Source organism: Mixophyes fleayi, chromosome 2 (genome assembly GCF_038048845.1).
Source record: "Mixophyes fleayi isolate aMixFle1 chromosome 2, aMixFle1.hap1, whole genome shotgun sequence".
In the NCBI taxonomy this organism is placed as follows: domain Eukaryota; kingdom Metazoa; phylum Chordata; class Amphibia; order Anura; family Limnodynastidae; genus Mixophyes; species Mixophyes fleayi.
The window spans coordinates 315,793,747-315,805,989 of NC_134403.1; the positions used below are offsets into that span (position 1 = coordinate 315,793,747).

General features: G+C 40.9%; 1 protein-coding gene across 3 annotated transcripts in view; it reads left to right on the top strand.

Annotated features, from left to right (window-relative positions):
• STX1A (syntaxin 1A) overlaps positions 1–12,243 on the top strand; it is a 74,278-nt gene that overhangs the window by 44,834 nt on the left and 17,201 nt on the right. For all 3 annotated transcript variants that reach the window (XM_075196637.1, XM_075196636.1, XM_075196635.1), the window contains exons 5-7: positions 7,986–8,060; positions 10,495–10,568; positions 11,810–11,918. In XM_075196637.1, coding sequence (XP_075052738.1) covers positions 7,986–8,060; positions 10,495–10,568; positions 11,810–11,918 — 258 coding nt within the window. The remainder of the gene's footprint in view (positions 1–7,985; positions 8,061–10,494; positions 10,569–11,809; positions 11,919–12,243) is intronic.

Below are 12,243 nucleotides of genomic sequence, written 5' to 3' on the forward strand. Positions count from 1 at the left end.
TCAACTGGTTGCGCTTGTTGTTTTTAATGTGCTCTGTGTTAGAAAATGTCTTCATTTGTAAGTGAAACCAAAAATAGACAACTTTGCAGCACACTGGTGCATAACAGGACCTGACTGAAATGACTTTGCTTGCTTTAATGCAGTAAGCAGGAATCGCACAGCTTTTTCCCGTGGAGAACTGAGTGATGGCATGTGGTGCAGACTGCACGTCCTCCTCCTCTGATCTGAGATGTGACTCTGGTGCTGCGTGAGCCATGTCCCTGCATTTTGCAGAGGAGGATACGTGATGAGGAGGGGGTCAGGTGGTGTGAGAGTCAGCTGCTTTGTGCAAAAGAATAAGATCAGCTTCAGTCTTATTATCTGCTTTATGAATAAAACAGATAATAAGAGCTAGAACAGATGGAGTATAAAGCAGAAAAAAAGGACCGGACATATAGCGGGAAGGATCTGGGGACCACAGGTGGAGTCTTGGCAGAACACTTATTGTCCATCAACACTAAAGCCAATACTGTAAGTGTCTCTGACTGCAGGGAGGATTCATTCTGTAGCATGGAGCTACTAGTTAGTGAGTTAGTGGATGCTTATAAACCAGTGTACGGGAGTGGGACATCACCTGAAGAGAAGGTCAATCCCTTCTGTCTAGGGATGTGCACCGGCCACTTTTGGTGTCTCGTGTTTTGTGTTTTGGATTCGGATTTGCTTGAGGTTTTGGGTTCGGATTTGTTTCGCAAAACACCTGACGAAAGGTTTTGGTTCGGATTTATTTTGAAAAAAAACATAAAAAGTGCTAAAACCCAGTTTTGTGTTTTTTTTTTTTTCACTCCTACGCTATTATTAACCTCAATAACATTCAATAACAATCATTTCCACTAATTTCCAGTCTATTTTGAACACCTCACAATATTGTTTTTAGGTCAAAAGGTTGCACCGAGGTAGCTTGAGCACATAATGCCAAAAAAAGAGGTACAAGATGGAATTGTTCTGGGCCCTCCCACCCTTCGCGAGATTCGACGCGAGACTTGGACGACAGAGCCTCGTTTTCAATTTTTTGCCCGCCGGAAATATCCGAACAGTGCTCGGATCCGCACTGTTCGGGTGGGCACGGATTAGCGGAATCCGAGCCCGCTCATCTCTACTTCTGTACTGTTCTTGGGCTTACAATTTGTCACAGCTGGTGGAATATTCTCTCCAGTTGGGGGATTTAAATCATTCTTGCCAACTCTCCCGAATTCCGGGTAGGGCTCCCAGGAGAGCAGGCAGTTCTCCCGCGTCCTGCCCACTTCTTAGTGAAGTGAGCCTTAATGGCACGATTCGCGTCATTTTGCCGACCGCAGGGGGCACGGCTAAAGTTTTCACGCCCCATTACACCCGACACCCTCCCTTTCGGGATCTCTGGGAGGTAAAAGAAAATAAAAGTATAATTTAAGTGGTGGTTTAATTACATACATGAGTGATGATGTGTTACCAGCAATAATATATATACTGTACATGTTTTACAAAATAGAAACAATGTGTGATGGTTAATTTCCATGATATGGGTTTTAGGCAAGGATGTGCCTTATGTCATTATGGTTATTAACGATGTAACCAACCTTCATCCATACTTATTTATGTAATTGGTGTTCGGATTAGCAGATTGGGGTGATCTTTCTGGTGACCCCCTTCCCCCTGCAGTCACCTACATAATATATTTCAAATTGTTCTGTATACTATGGATTTTATCTGCCCTATAAATAGAAGTTGTCTTCCTTCCTGCATCTCAACAGGGATCATAACGCTGTCCTTGGTTTCTCTTTGAGGTGTTTGACATCTTTGGTTAGCTGCACGATTCCTGCTTCCTATAATATTTATTAGAAAGCAGAGTGTTAGCTGGGTTTGTAGAGCTTTGTGTAAGTAGCAAGCAATAAATTATTTAAGATTCTGGAGCTGTCGTGAACAGCTCCTGCTACCAAAGATATAATATGTATCTCTCCAATGCTTTATTCTTCCTTCTCACAAGCAGTCTCTCCCTTTCCCTTTACTTCTTCAACCATTTAACCATGATCTTGCATCTATAGTTTTGTTTCAAGTCTCCTCCAAGTGCATAATCTCTCCCTCTCTCTGTTCTTTAATTATCTATTTCAAAGCCTGCTTTTCATATCTTTAAATCTTTTTTCTTGGAAGTGGCATGATAGTGGCAGCTTTGTGGATACTGCAGTGTTTGCAGATAATGATACTTCTGTAGTAATAAATTACAGTATGACTCAGAGTCCGAATATTGTGATGTCCTGGAAGAAAGTCCAGTTTACTTTTTGTACAAAATATCTGCAGATGATAATTCATCAGTAACATTTCTAGGGATGCTGCATGCAGAACCTGTTAGGAATCTGTGTGGATGTAGAGTAGAGGTGTTGAAAGATAGTAATGCTGGATGACATTTGTACATTGTCCAAGAAATGGGTCCAAGCAGTTCCCACTCTTTATTTGATTTCTCAGTCAGGATATGCCCCTTCCAATAGTGACTTAGCAATAGCATTAGCACCAGCAGCAACACCGATATGCTACACATATATAAGCATGAGGGGCCATATGCGATAAGGTGGACAGACATGAAAACAGCCGCATACCCTCCTGGAATTTCTGTGAGTCCCCCCGGACTCTCGGGAGAGCAGGGCAACCTCCTGGGTTCCTGGCCGCTTAGGACTTGATTAACGCGTCATCGTGGCCCTACCCCCTGCTGCAATAGGCTAGCAATTGTGATGTCAGTTTAGGGATGGGGGCAATTGACGCGATTTGTTGAGCCCTGCCCCCACATGCCCACCTCACTCTGGATCTCCTGGAGGCCAGCTTGCCAAGGTTGGCAAGTATGTCCCTTTTCATCTACATTTCCTGTTTTTTATACAGAGTGGTGGCACAGTGGTTAGCATAGCTGCCACATAGTGCTGGAGCTGGCGTTACTCTGGCGGGAATTGAATTCTCCCTTAGTTTCTTGCTACTATACATTATATATGCATGGTAAAAAATTAAATGTTCGATGATTGCTTTGCATGTTATCGTGTGTTTCATTTTATGAAGCTCAGTAGAACAAAATCTTTGACATATATTACTGTCAAATATTGGCTTTACTTCTTTTCTAAGGCTTTTAAATCCATGTATGTGGGTGTTCTTCTATTGTTGTATCCCAGTGGATGGGTAATTGCATTTGACTGCAACAAAAACGGTATTTACAAAATCCCATGAGAGCTTGCTGTCATCAGGGATTGGGTGCACAAATATACAACGGGAAGCATCACTACAATTCTGGTTCACTTATTTGACCCACCCACCAAATGACTGGATCTGTGACCATATGGCATTGGTCATTCAGTGGTTCTATTGACAATTTTGCTAGTCAAATGTCAGTCTCCCAGATTTCTTGAGGCCAGGAAAGAGAAGGTAAAATTTATACAACTTCTGAACTGTGCCTGATGAACAGTACCAGACATTCACCAATGAGAGTGTCAGGAATGGTAAAGTTGTTATGATAGGTTCCCAGCACTTTCCCCAGGTATGCGCATACTGCAGTGAAAGAGTGGGACCAGAGGAGCAGCGAGTATCCAAGATTGAGTCAGCAGTTATATTGCCACCTACATCTCCGTTCTGCCTTTTACAGTCACCAGATATTTGGGGTTGTAGATTTGGAATCTGGATTGTACAACGAACAGAGATCCTAACAGGATGTGCATTATATGGCCACTGGAGATGTGACATCCACATTGTATAGCCACCAGTGATTTGGCAGTTTTCGCATGCATTTAAAACCCTACCCCACATGTGCTTATGTTAAAAACTGTTCATCTAGAAAATATTACAGAAGTGGAATTTTGCTCAGTTAATTTATAGGTTCACAACAGGTGCTTGAAAGGTTGGGGTTATCCAGGAACTAAAAAAAACACAGAGAAAAAATCACCCAGCAATACTGTTGTGAGCCAGTAATAGAGCTGCCTTTATACTTGTACATAAAAATGCAGAATACTCAGCTACACACATTTGCAAATGCATGATAAGCCACCCGCCCCGTCCATTACATATCTAGAAAATATATCATGGAAAACTGGCTCATGCACCATCCCCAGAGAGTAATTCTAAATGGTGCATGCTCAAACCAGGCAAAGGTTATAAGTTAAAGAACACCAGGGTTCTTTCTTGGGTCAGTGCTGTTTGAATGCATTTATAACTTATGTAGATGTTGGAATTAATAATACTGTCTCTGTGTTTGCATATGACACAAAAGTAAGTAATGTAATTGAGTCCTTTTGTAATTAAGTACCTAGATACCTTTGGAGATTGAATAGCAACATGGCAGATGACGTTCAAAGTGGATACATTTTTAAGTATACAATTGTGGCGAAAATTAGGCACGCAATTTACACCTTAGGTCGAACACTATTTTATGAATCTATGATGTAGAAGGTTCTAGACTAGAGACGTGCAACCCAATATTCTTCAAGGGCAGCATGTGCAGCCCTCATCACCATTATTTTCAAGAATAAAAAATAGTCCCAAAAATGCCCTCAGACCCCCAATTGTCACAAAATGTCCTGATATGATTTCAGATCCTACATATACTCCGAAACTCTATCACATGCCCCCCCCCATGCCACTCAGACCTACCTCATGCCCCTCACAGCCACTCAGACCTTCCCGCATACCAATCAGACCTCTTCACATGCCACGTAGACCTCCCCATGTGCCCCTGACATGCCACTCAGACATCCTCACATAACCCTCATACCTCCCCAACATGCCACTCACACCTACCCATACTTACCTGCACAGCCAGAGCCCACAGAAGAGGGAGAATACACTTCACTAACTCCTCCACCCCCTCCTCTGATTGGCCGTGCTGCGTGACCACCCTGCATTGTGCAGGACATGGAAGGCAGCTGCTCCCATTAAGTCTTCTTGCCTGCATTGTAATAAAGCAGGGACTGAGGCAGTGCCCACCACTGATCTAGACGTTATACTTAGAAATGGCAGGAAATGCCAATCTTCTACATCCAGAGCCAGCAGGGAGATAAACTCAAAAGAGAAATATGTATAAGAAACTGGAAAGAGTTCACAGAAAAGCAACTAAATTATTAAAGTGTATCGAAGATATCTGTTATAAGGAGAGACTGTCTGAGCTAGATTTAATTACATTACAGAAGAGAAAATTATTGAGGTTATGATCACTGTATATAAATACCGAAAGTCCTGTGGCAACCTGTTCAGTTCAAGGTCCCACAGTGGGCACCACTTGCAACTGGAAGAAAAGAGATTAATGGGTCCATTAATGACCCATTCGTAATGAAGATTTGTATTGCTGCTTATTGCAACAATAGAAAATCTTCACTTATCAGAATTTATTTTAAAAAAAATGTCATGGGGACAGCTGAACAGTTCTCAGCTCCCGGAGACACTGGGCAGCAGCAGTAAAGCATTTTTTTTCCTGTAGTTACCCTTGGCCAATGCTATTCTGGGAAGGCATCAATCAGAGGCCGCCAGCGAAGGCTACTGCCACTGATAGTCCTTACCAGCCCTGAAGCTTTGATAAATAAGAAAAAGCCCTATGTCCGGCAAAGATTTAGAAGGGCTTTTATACTACTGATAAATAGACTAAATAATAATAATAGAAATAGAATAGAACTATTGAATCCCCTCCCACATGAACTGGTATTTGCAGACACTGTAGATACATTTTTAAAGGGTAGTCCACTTTTAGACAAACTTTCTTAAACAAAAGTTCCTCTTATATATAGCATCCCTTGGGATGCCCTCAGCTGAAGCTGGGAGATGTGTCCTGCTCTGACTCTGTCCATTACTTACAATAAAATTATGCGCTAGTTGCAGGGAACCCAAATATGATCTGTGCCATGGGGTGCCGAGTATAAGTAACAGGGGGTTCCTGGCTGGGTAGCTTCATTTTAAGAAGGGGATGTAAACAACCCCTTTAAGAAAGGATAAGAACTTTTTCTAACCAAACAGAATATATATGATTACCAGGGAATTGTCAGTTTGCCAGTTTAGGGTCTGGAGGGAATCTTCCCCTAAGACAAACTATAGTATGCTTTATAGAGATTATTTGTCATTCTCTGGAGTAACTGAAGGATGAACTAAAGGATGAAAGATTGAATGTGATGGACATATGGCTTTTCTTTTCTTCTTAAACAACTATGTAACTATGAGGTCTGCTTTATATACAGTAGCAACCAGAAATTTGTGGTGGCTGTTGTATAATGGTCTCCAGGGTAGGGTCTCCCTTTCATAGACAGTGCTCTCTCTATTGTATAGAAGGATTTGAAATGCACAATCTGTGTGGGGATGAAATTAGACAGGTCACTAGAATGCTGTCTCAGTACAACATTCTAATGACCTCTATATAGCACAGAGAGCATTCCAATATACCATTAATGTGTAAACTATGGCCACCATTGAGAATTCACACCCACATGTTTTGCCTGCACACATTTTATTACCACAAGAAGCTTTGCACATTACAAATCCCTTGATATTCATTTTGTCAGAATGTTGCTTTAGTTAGTTAGTTTATTTCAATTGTGTATACTGGAATATTACTTTAAAAATACACGTCCTGTTTTTTGTTGCTGAACTGAGACTACTTCATGTTTTGTGAAAAAAGTTATTGCTTAATATAGCCATGCATTGAATTGTTACTCTTGTAAGGGCTCTTAGCCTCTGACATGCTCCTGACTTTTTGCATTTTTAACGCAAGTGCAAAGTATGCAACCACAAGTGAAAATATAACCCATTCTATTCTATGTGTCCATACTCCTTTCTATCCATACTTGTTTGTGCTGCAGCACAATTTTTTTGAATGTTTCTAGTTCCATTTACAGTGTGTTCAAAACATGTGAACTCTCCTGACATAGTCCATTCACATCTGAGTGTACATTGTTTACATAACCCACTAAGCTTTCACAAGAGTGCTTTCACCAGCTTTATGTTCATGACAATGACCCATTCATCAGTGGCCCACTTATTTTAATCAGGGCTTATGAAAGAGGACATGACAGCCATTCACATAGAGGCTAGTATGCACTATCAAGGTTTTGCTTGCACTACCTAACCATGTTCGGTGGGTATTGAACTAGTTAATCGGGCAAGTGTAAATTAATGATGGACCACACTCTAAAAGATCAAATGTCTATAGCAATGTTCTCTTATACAGACATAAGATTGCAGTCAGAATGCTTTTATTATTGTCATAGTTTCAAAATGAATTTAGCCTTAATAGTATACAACTGAGATATGTGGTAGCATGGGATCTCATTTCTTTAACGAGAAAACTAGCATGTCCCTGTTGAATAAAGTTTTCTATGAAAAACAACTTTGCTATCTTTTGGGTCAAATTTAGTGTTGATTATTGTGCATCAGGGTTCTGAACACCGGGAAAAATTAACATTTAATAAGAATTCATGGAAACGTACCCCTCTCCTGAACCCAACATGTGAGCAGTAGTAAAGCTATGGGGTCCCATAACCAGTGGTGTTGCAGTTACTACCTACAACTCTCATGTTCCTTCAGGCTGTGAACTGAAATATCTTTAAGCAGAGTTGTCATGTGAAAGTTGATTGTAAGAGCAGGGGTATTGGGCATGGAACAGCTGCAATCCAACTGCTTGCTGGTGGGCAGGAGGTTTATGGGAGGTGATGGGGGGGGGGGGGGGGGGGTCCTACATGGAGTTCTTGTTTTAGAATTTCCAGTGGCATAAACCGGATTGTAAGGAATACTGAAATGATGAACTAGCTAAGCAGCAGTAATAAGTGATTGCACACAATCATACAAATATATTTTTGAGTAGTTTATACATATATTTAAGTCATGTTTGTTTTGTACATAGATGAGCTTCCCTCCCATGTTTATCAGCACTCTCTCCCTGCCTCTTGCTGCTATCTCTTCCTGTATATAATTGGACAGCTGCTACTTCTCATCACCTATTCTCAACCTGCTGCTTCTCTCAACAGAAACCAAGGCAGAGTTGGAAGAGCTGATGTCGGACATCAAAAAGACAGCCAACAAGGTCCGCTCCAAGCTGAAGAGTGAGTGCTCACCACCTCTCTCAACCTTTTCTTTCATCTGTGCGAGTTCTTCTTTTGTCTGCCAGCAATGATTATTGTTATGGAAACATACTATTACTAATATGTACAGAGATGGTTTAACAGTAATGCTTTAGGAAATGAAATACAGGATTGTAAAGATGTCTAAACCTTGGCACAGAGGGAGTTAAATTGGAACCACAAAGCTTTTGGTAAATAATGAAGAAAATATTTCTTATATTATGAGCAGAGCAGACTTTCTGTGCTTTGACAGCTTATCTGGAAGCTGGAATCTGGCATTGGCTCTATATACAAGCATGACAGTTTTGTAGCTGTTGCTGACTGACCAGTATGACTTATTCAACAGTGCAGCCAATTATTTCTGCAAGTCAGTTTTTCGGTGCAAATGCAGTTTGAGTCAGACATAAAGCAGTTGAACGACAGTGCGTATTAAATGATTCTGCTGCTTTGTGCATGTACAGTGGATATAAAAGGTCTACACACCCTTATTGGGATTGCAGATGTTTGTGATATAAAACCTGAATTCAATATGTCATTTTAGTCTTTATTCCACCGTTAATGTGGTCTTGCAACCAACAGAATTCAAGTAAGAAACAAATTAGACAATTTTTAGGAAAAAGGAGTGAAAATTAAAAACTTACACTTCTAGATAGGATATTCTATACACTTATTATAGAACAGTCTATCTGTTGTTTTATCACTGTGATATAATATTTAGATTTAAGGCTTCCAGTTTAGTAAAAGTCCACTGTTCCCAGTCTGATAGGCAGGGCTGGTGCCAGGGCCGTACAGGACCACCGGGGTACCGGGATATCTCTGCCCACTGCCCGAGGGTCTCGCTTCCTTTCCCTAGAAGGCAGGGCTAGTACTGTGCACTTATGGCCAGGGGAGAAACGGTAAGTGCGGCAGGTGGACACCATGTTTTACAGAAGCTCCAGATGCCAGTGTGCTTGTCCACCAGCCCGGCTATTAAAGCCTTGAATAACCATTAGTAATGTGGCCTGCTGGCAGACACTTCATCTGCCACCCTCCTCCCCCTCACTTCCAGGCACCCCATCTGCCACACTCTCTCTTCCTGCTGCCAGATGCCCCATATACAACACTTCCCCTCCCTGCTGCCGGATGCCAGGTCTGTCACTCTCCCTCTCCCTGTTTCCCATCACCCCATTTGCCATTCCCCCCCCTCCCTGCTGCCACTTTCCCCTTTCCTCCTTCCAGACACCCCATCTGCCACCTCCCTGCTACCAGACACGCCATCTGCCACACTGCCCCTCCCTGCTGCAATTCTGTGGGCTGACCACACCCCCTCTTGTAGCTGGCCTTGCCTCTCTGATGGCTGGCCACACCTTTAGGTGGTGCACACAAGTTTTTCGTGGGCCCCTAACCTTACAATCCCCCACTTGGCCCTTCATGTCCCAATCTGACACTGGCTGGTGCTCTATGGGACGAGGCCACAAATACAGCCTAGAGTTGGATGCATTTTACAACCTGAACGTAACAATAAAAATTATAAAGCAAGATTTGCTACCTTATGTGTGTATGTTGAGTCACATGTATCTCAAGATACGTCCAACTGAAAACCCTAAGTCAGGTGTGGATGCAAATACTTATGCCCAACAATGGCATAGAGATGCAGCTTGACTGTATTCATTTTAAATGCAAAAGTCATGTTACCCTATTTGTACATGATATAATGTAATGAAGTGTCATATAAAAGAGTAATTGAATCTTCAGTTTCTGGGGATGCATCCACGTCTGGTTATTCACATCCAAGGAGGCGTGCTTAACTTACATGTACACGCCCTTACCATACTCAGCTTGCCCACCCCAGTTCCGCCTCTCCGGGAGTAAGGAGCTATAAGTCAAATACAGTGCAATTACAATGCATTTTGGTACAAATGAACGTATGCCAAACTCTAAATGAGACTCTTTATGGTGAAAATGGCTCCAATTATTGTTCATTGGCTCCTTTTTCCACATGATGTGGAGTTGTCCCACAATACATAGTTACAGGAAACAAATAGCAGCTTTCTCCATGACCCTATGTGCCTCTCATTGACAACAGAGCCCACGTTTCCCATTTGGCCCTTACACATAGCACTTTTATTCATGAGCCTTATTTCAAGCAAACCCAGACTACATCCTAACCAGGCAACAACTCGGACCACCTGATTGTACAGGGTGCAAAATGACTGATTAATAGTTCATTTAAATTTTGCATCCCTATAATGTAATACATACACAAATGGTAACCATGGTTACTTAGCACAATGGCTATAGGTTATTGTATTTGGAACAGTGATTGACAGTTCTACGCTCTGACTGTGCAGCATTGACTTCTGTGCTGAATCAGTAACATTCCATGTAGATGTTTGTCAGTGAAGACCTCCTCCTCATTATGTTTCCTATCCACTAGATATTGAACAAAGCATTGAGCAGGAAGAAGCAATAACCCGCTCCTCTGCTGATTTGCGCATTCGAAAGACGCAGGTAAGAAGCTGACACCACATGAATCTATGTCCGTTACGTTTAATGGGGCCGATTCAACAATCTCGGAGGTGTTTATTATACATTGCCACAGAATGCCAAGATATTTTGTTGTGTTACGGTAATCATATTTTTGGTGACCAAAAATGGGATGGGGCACATATCCTTAATCACATACCCTCACAATAAAAGTCAAATTTTCAGGTGTGTAATACATTGTCTGCAATTCTCATTGCAAGGAACTTGCTCTATGTACTTGTTCACTGTTTTGGAACTGTCTCAGTAAAAAGACTTGGCACAATATTGTACAGGTCCATTCTACGATTACTTTAAGACCATCACCTTCATTCATTTCAACTTTTCATCATCATCATCATCATCATCATCATCAATATCATCATCATCATCAATATCATCATCATCATCAATATCATCATCATCAATATCATCATCATCATCAATATCATCATCATCATCAATATCATCATCATCAATATCATCATCATCATCAATATCATCATCATCATCAATATCATCATCATCATCATCAATATCATCATCATCATCATCATCAATATCATCATCATCATCATCATCAATATCATCATCATCATCAATATCATCATCATCATCATCTATTAATATAGCACCAACATATTTCGATAAACGTATCTGTTTTTCTCCTAAAATATGGCTCGGTTTTACATTATTTTTGTCTTACATTAATTATCGGAGGGAGGGGATATCAGAACTGTCTTTATTACGTGTTAGTCACTACCTGGGTCAGGTTTCCTTCACTGGGGACATGTAAAGGTCTAGTCAGGGAAAAAAGGGTCTTCATGGAACACCTGCTAAATGTGCTAATTTAAATAATAATATTACAAATATAATGTAATTCAATGTGCGCCCTGTAAAATCTGGTGGAGTTGCGCAAAAGTAGGGACATGATGTTACAAAACAGCATTTGCATTATTGGACTGTCATACATGGCCCTTTAAGTGAACACAAGGTTACGTAGTTACATCTGATTTTTGTACAATACTAACACGTCTTCAACTAATTTCATTTATCAGATCTTTTAGATGTTGCCATAGATCCGAAAGCAGGTTTTTCCTATGGGTTGTCACTGTGCTAACATAAGTAAACTGAATAAACCAAATATCAGACTACTGATAAGAATGTTGGATACTGCAATTACTGCGTTAGGGATATACTTTATCATTTTTACTTGTATTTTCTCCCAGCATTCAACGTTGTCTCGCAAGTTTGTAGAGGTGATGTCTGAATATAACGCCACTCAGTCAGATTATCGTGAGCGCTGCAAAGGCCGTATCCAAAGACAGCTTGAAATCAGTGAGTATCTTGTTAAATTGCGTCATTTTAATTTTGGTTGGGTATGATTTTATTTTCCAATAGTGGAAAAAATATACTAATTGTTTTGCAGAATGAGGGGCCTTTTTTTGGGATGCTGCTAAATGTTTTAATGTGTATATTATTTACTATGGCCACCATTTTTAAAGGAGCAGTTAATGGTATTTGCCCCAGGCCCACATGGTCATTGGGATTCACAGCTGTTGTCACACAATAACACAGGTCTGCGAAATTTAAGGTATTGAAAGCCTTTTTAATAATACTTTTATATTCTTAATTATACTCCTGTGTACATCAAGAAATAGTA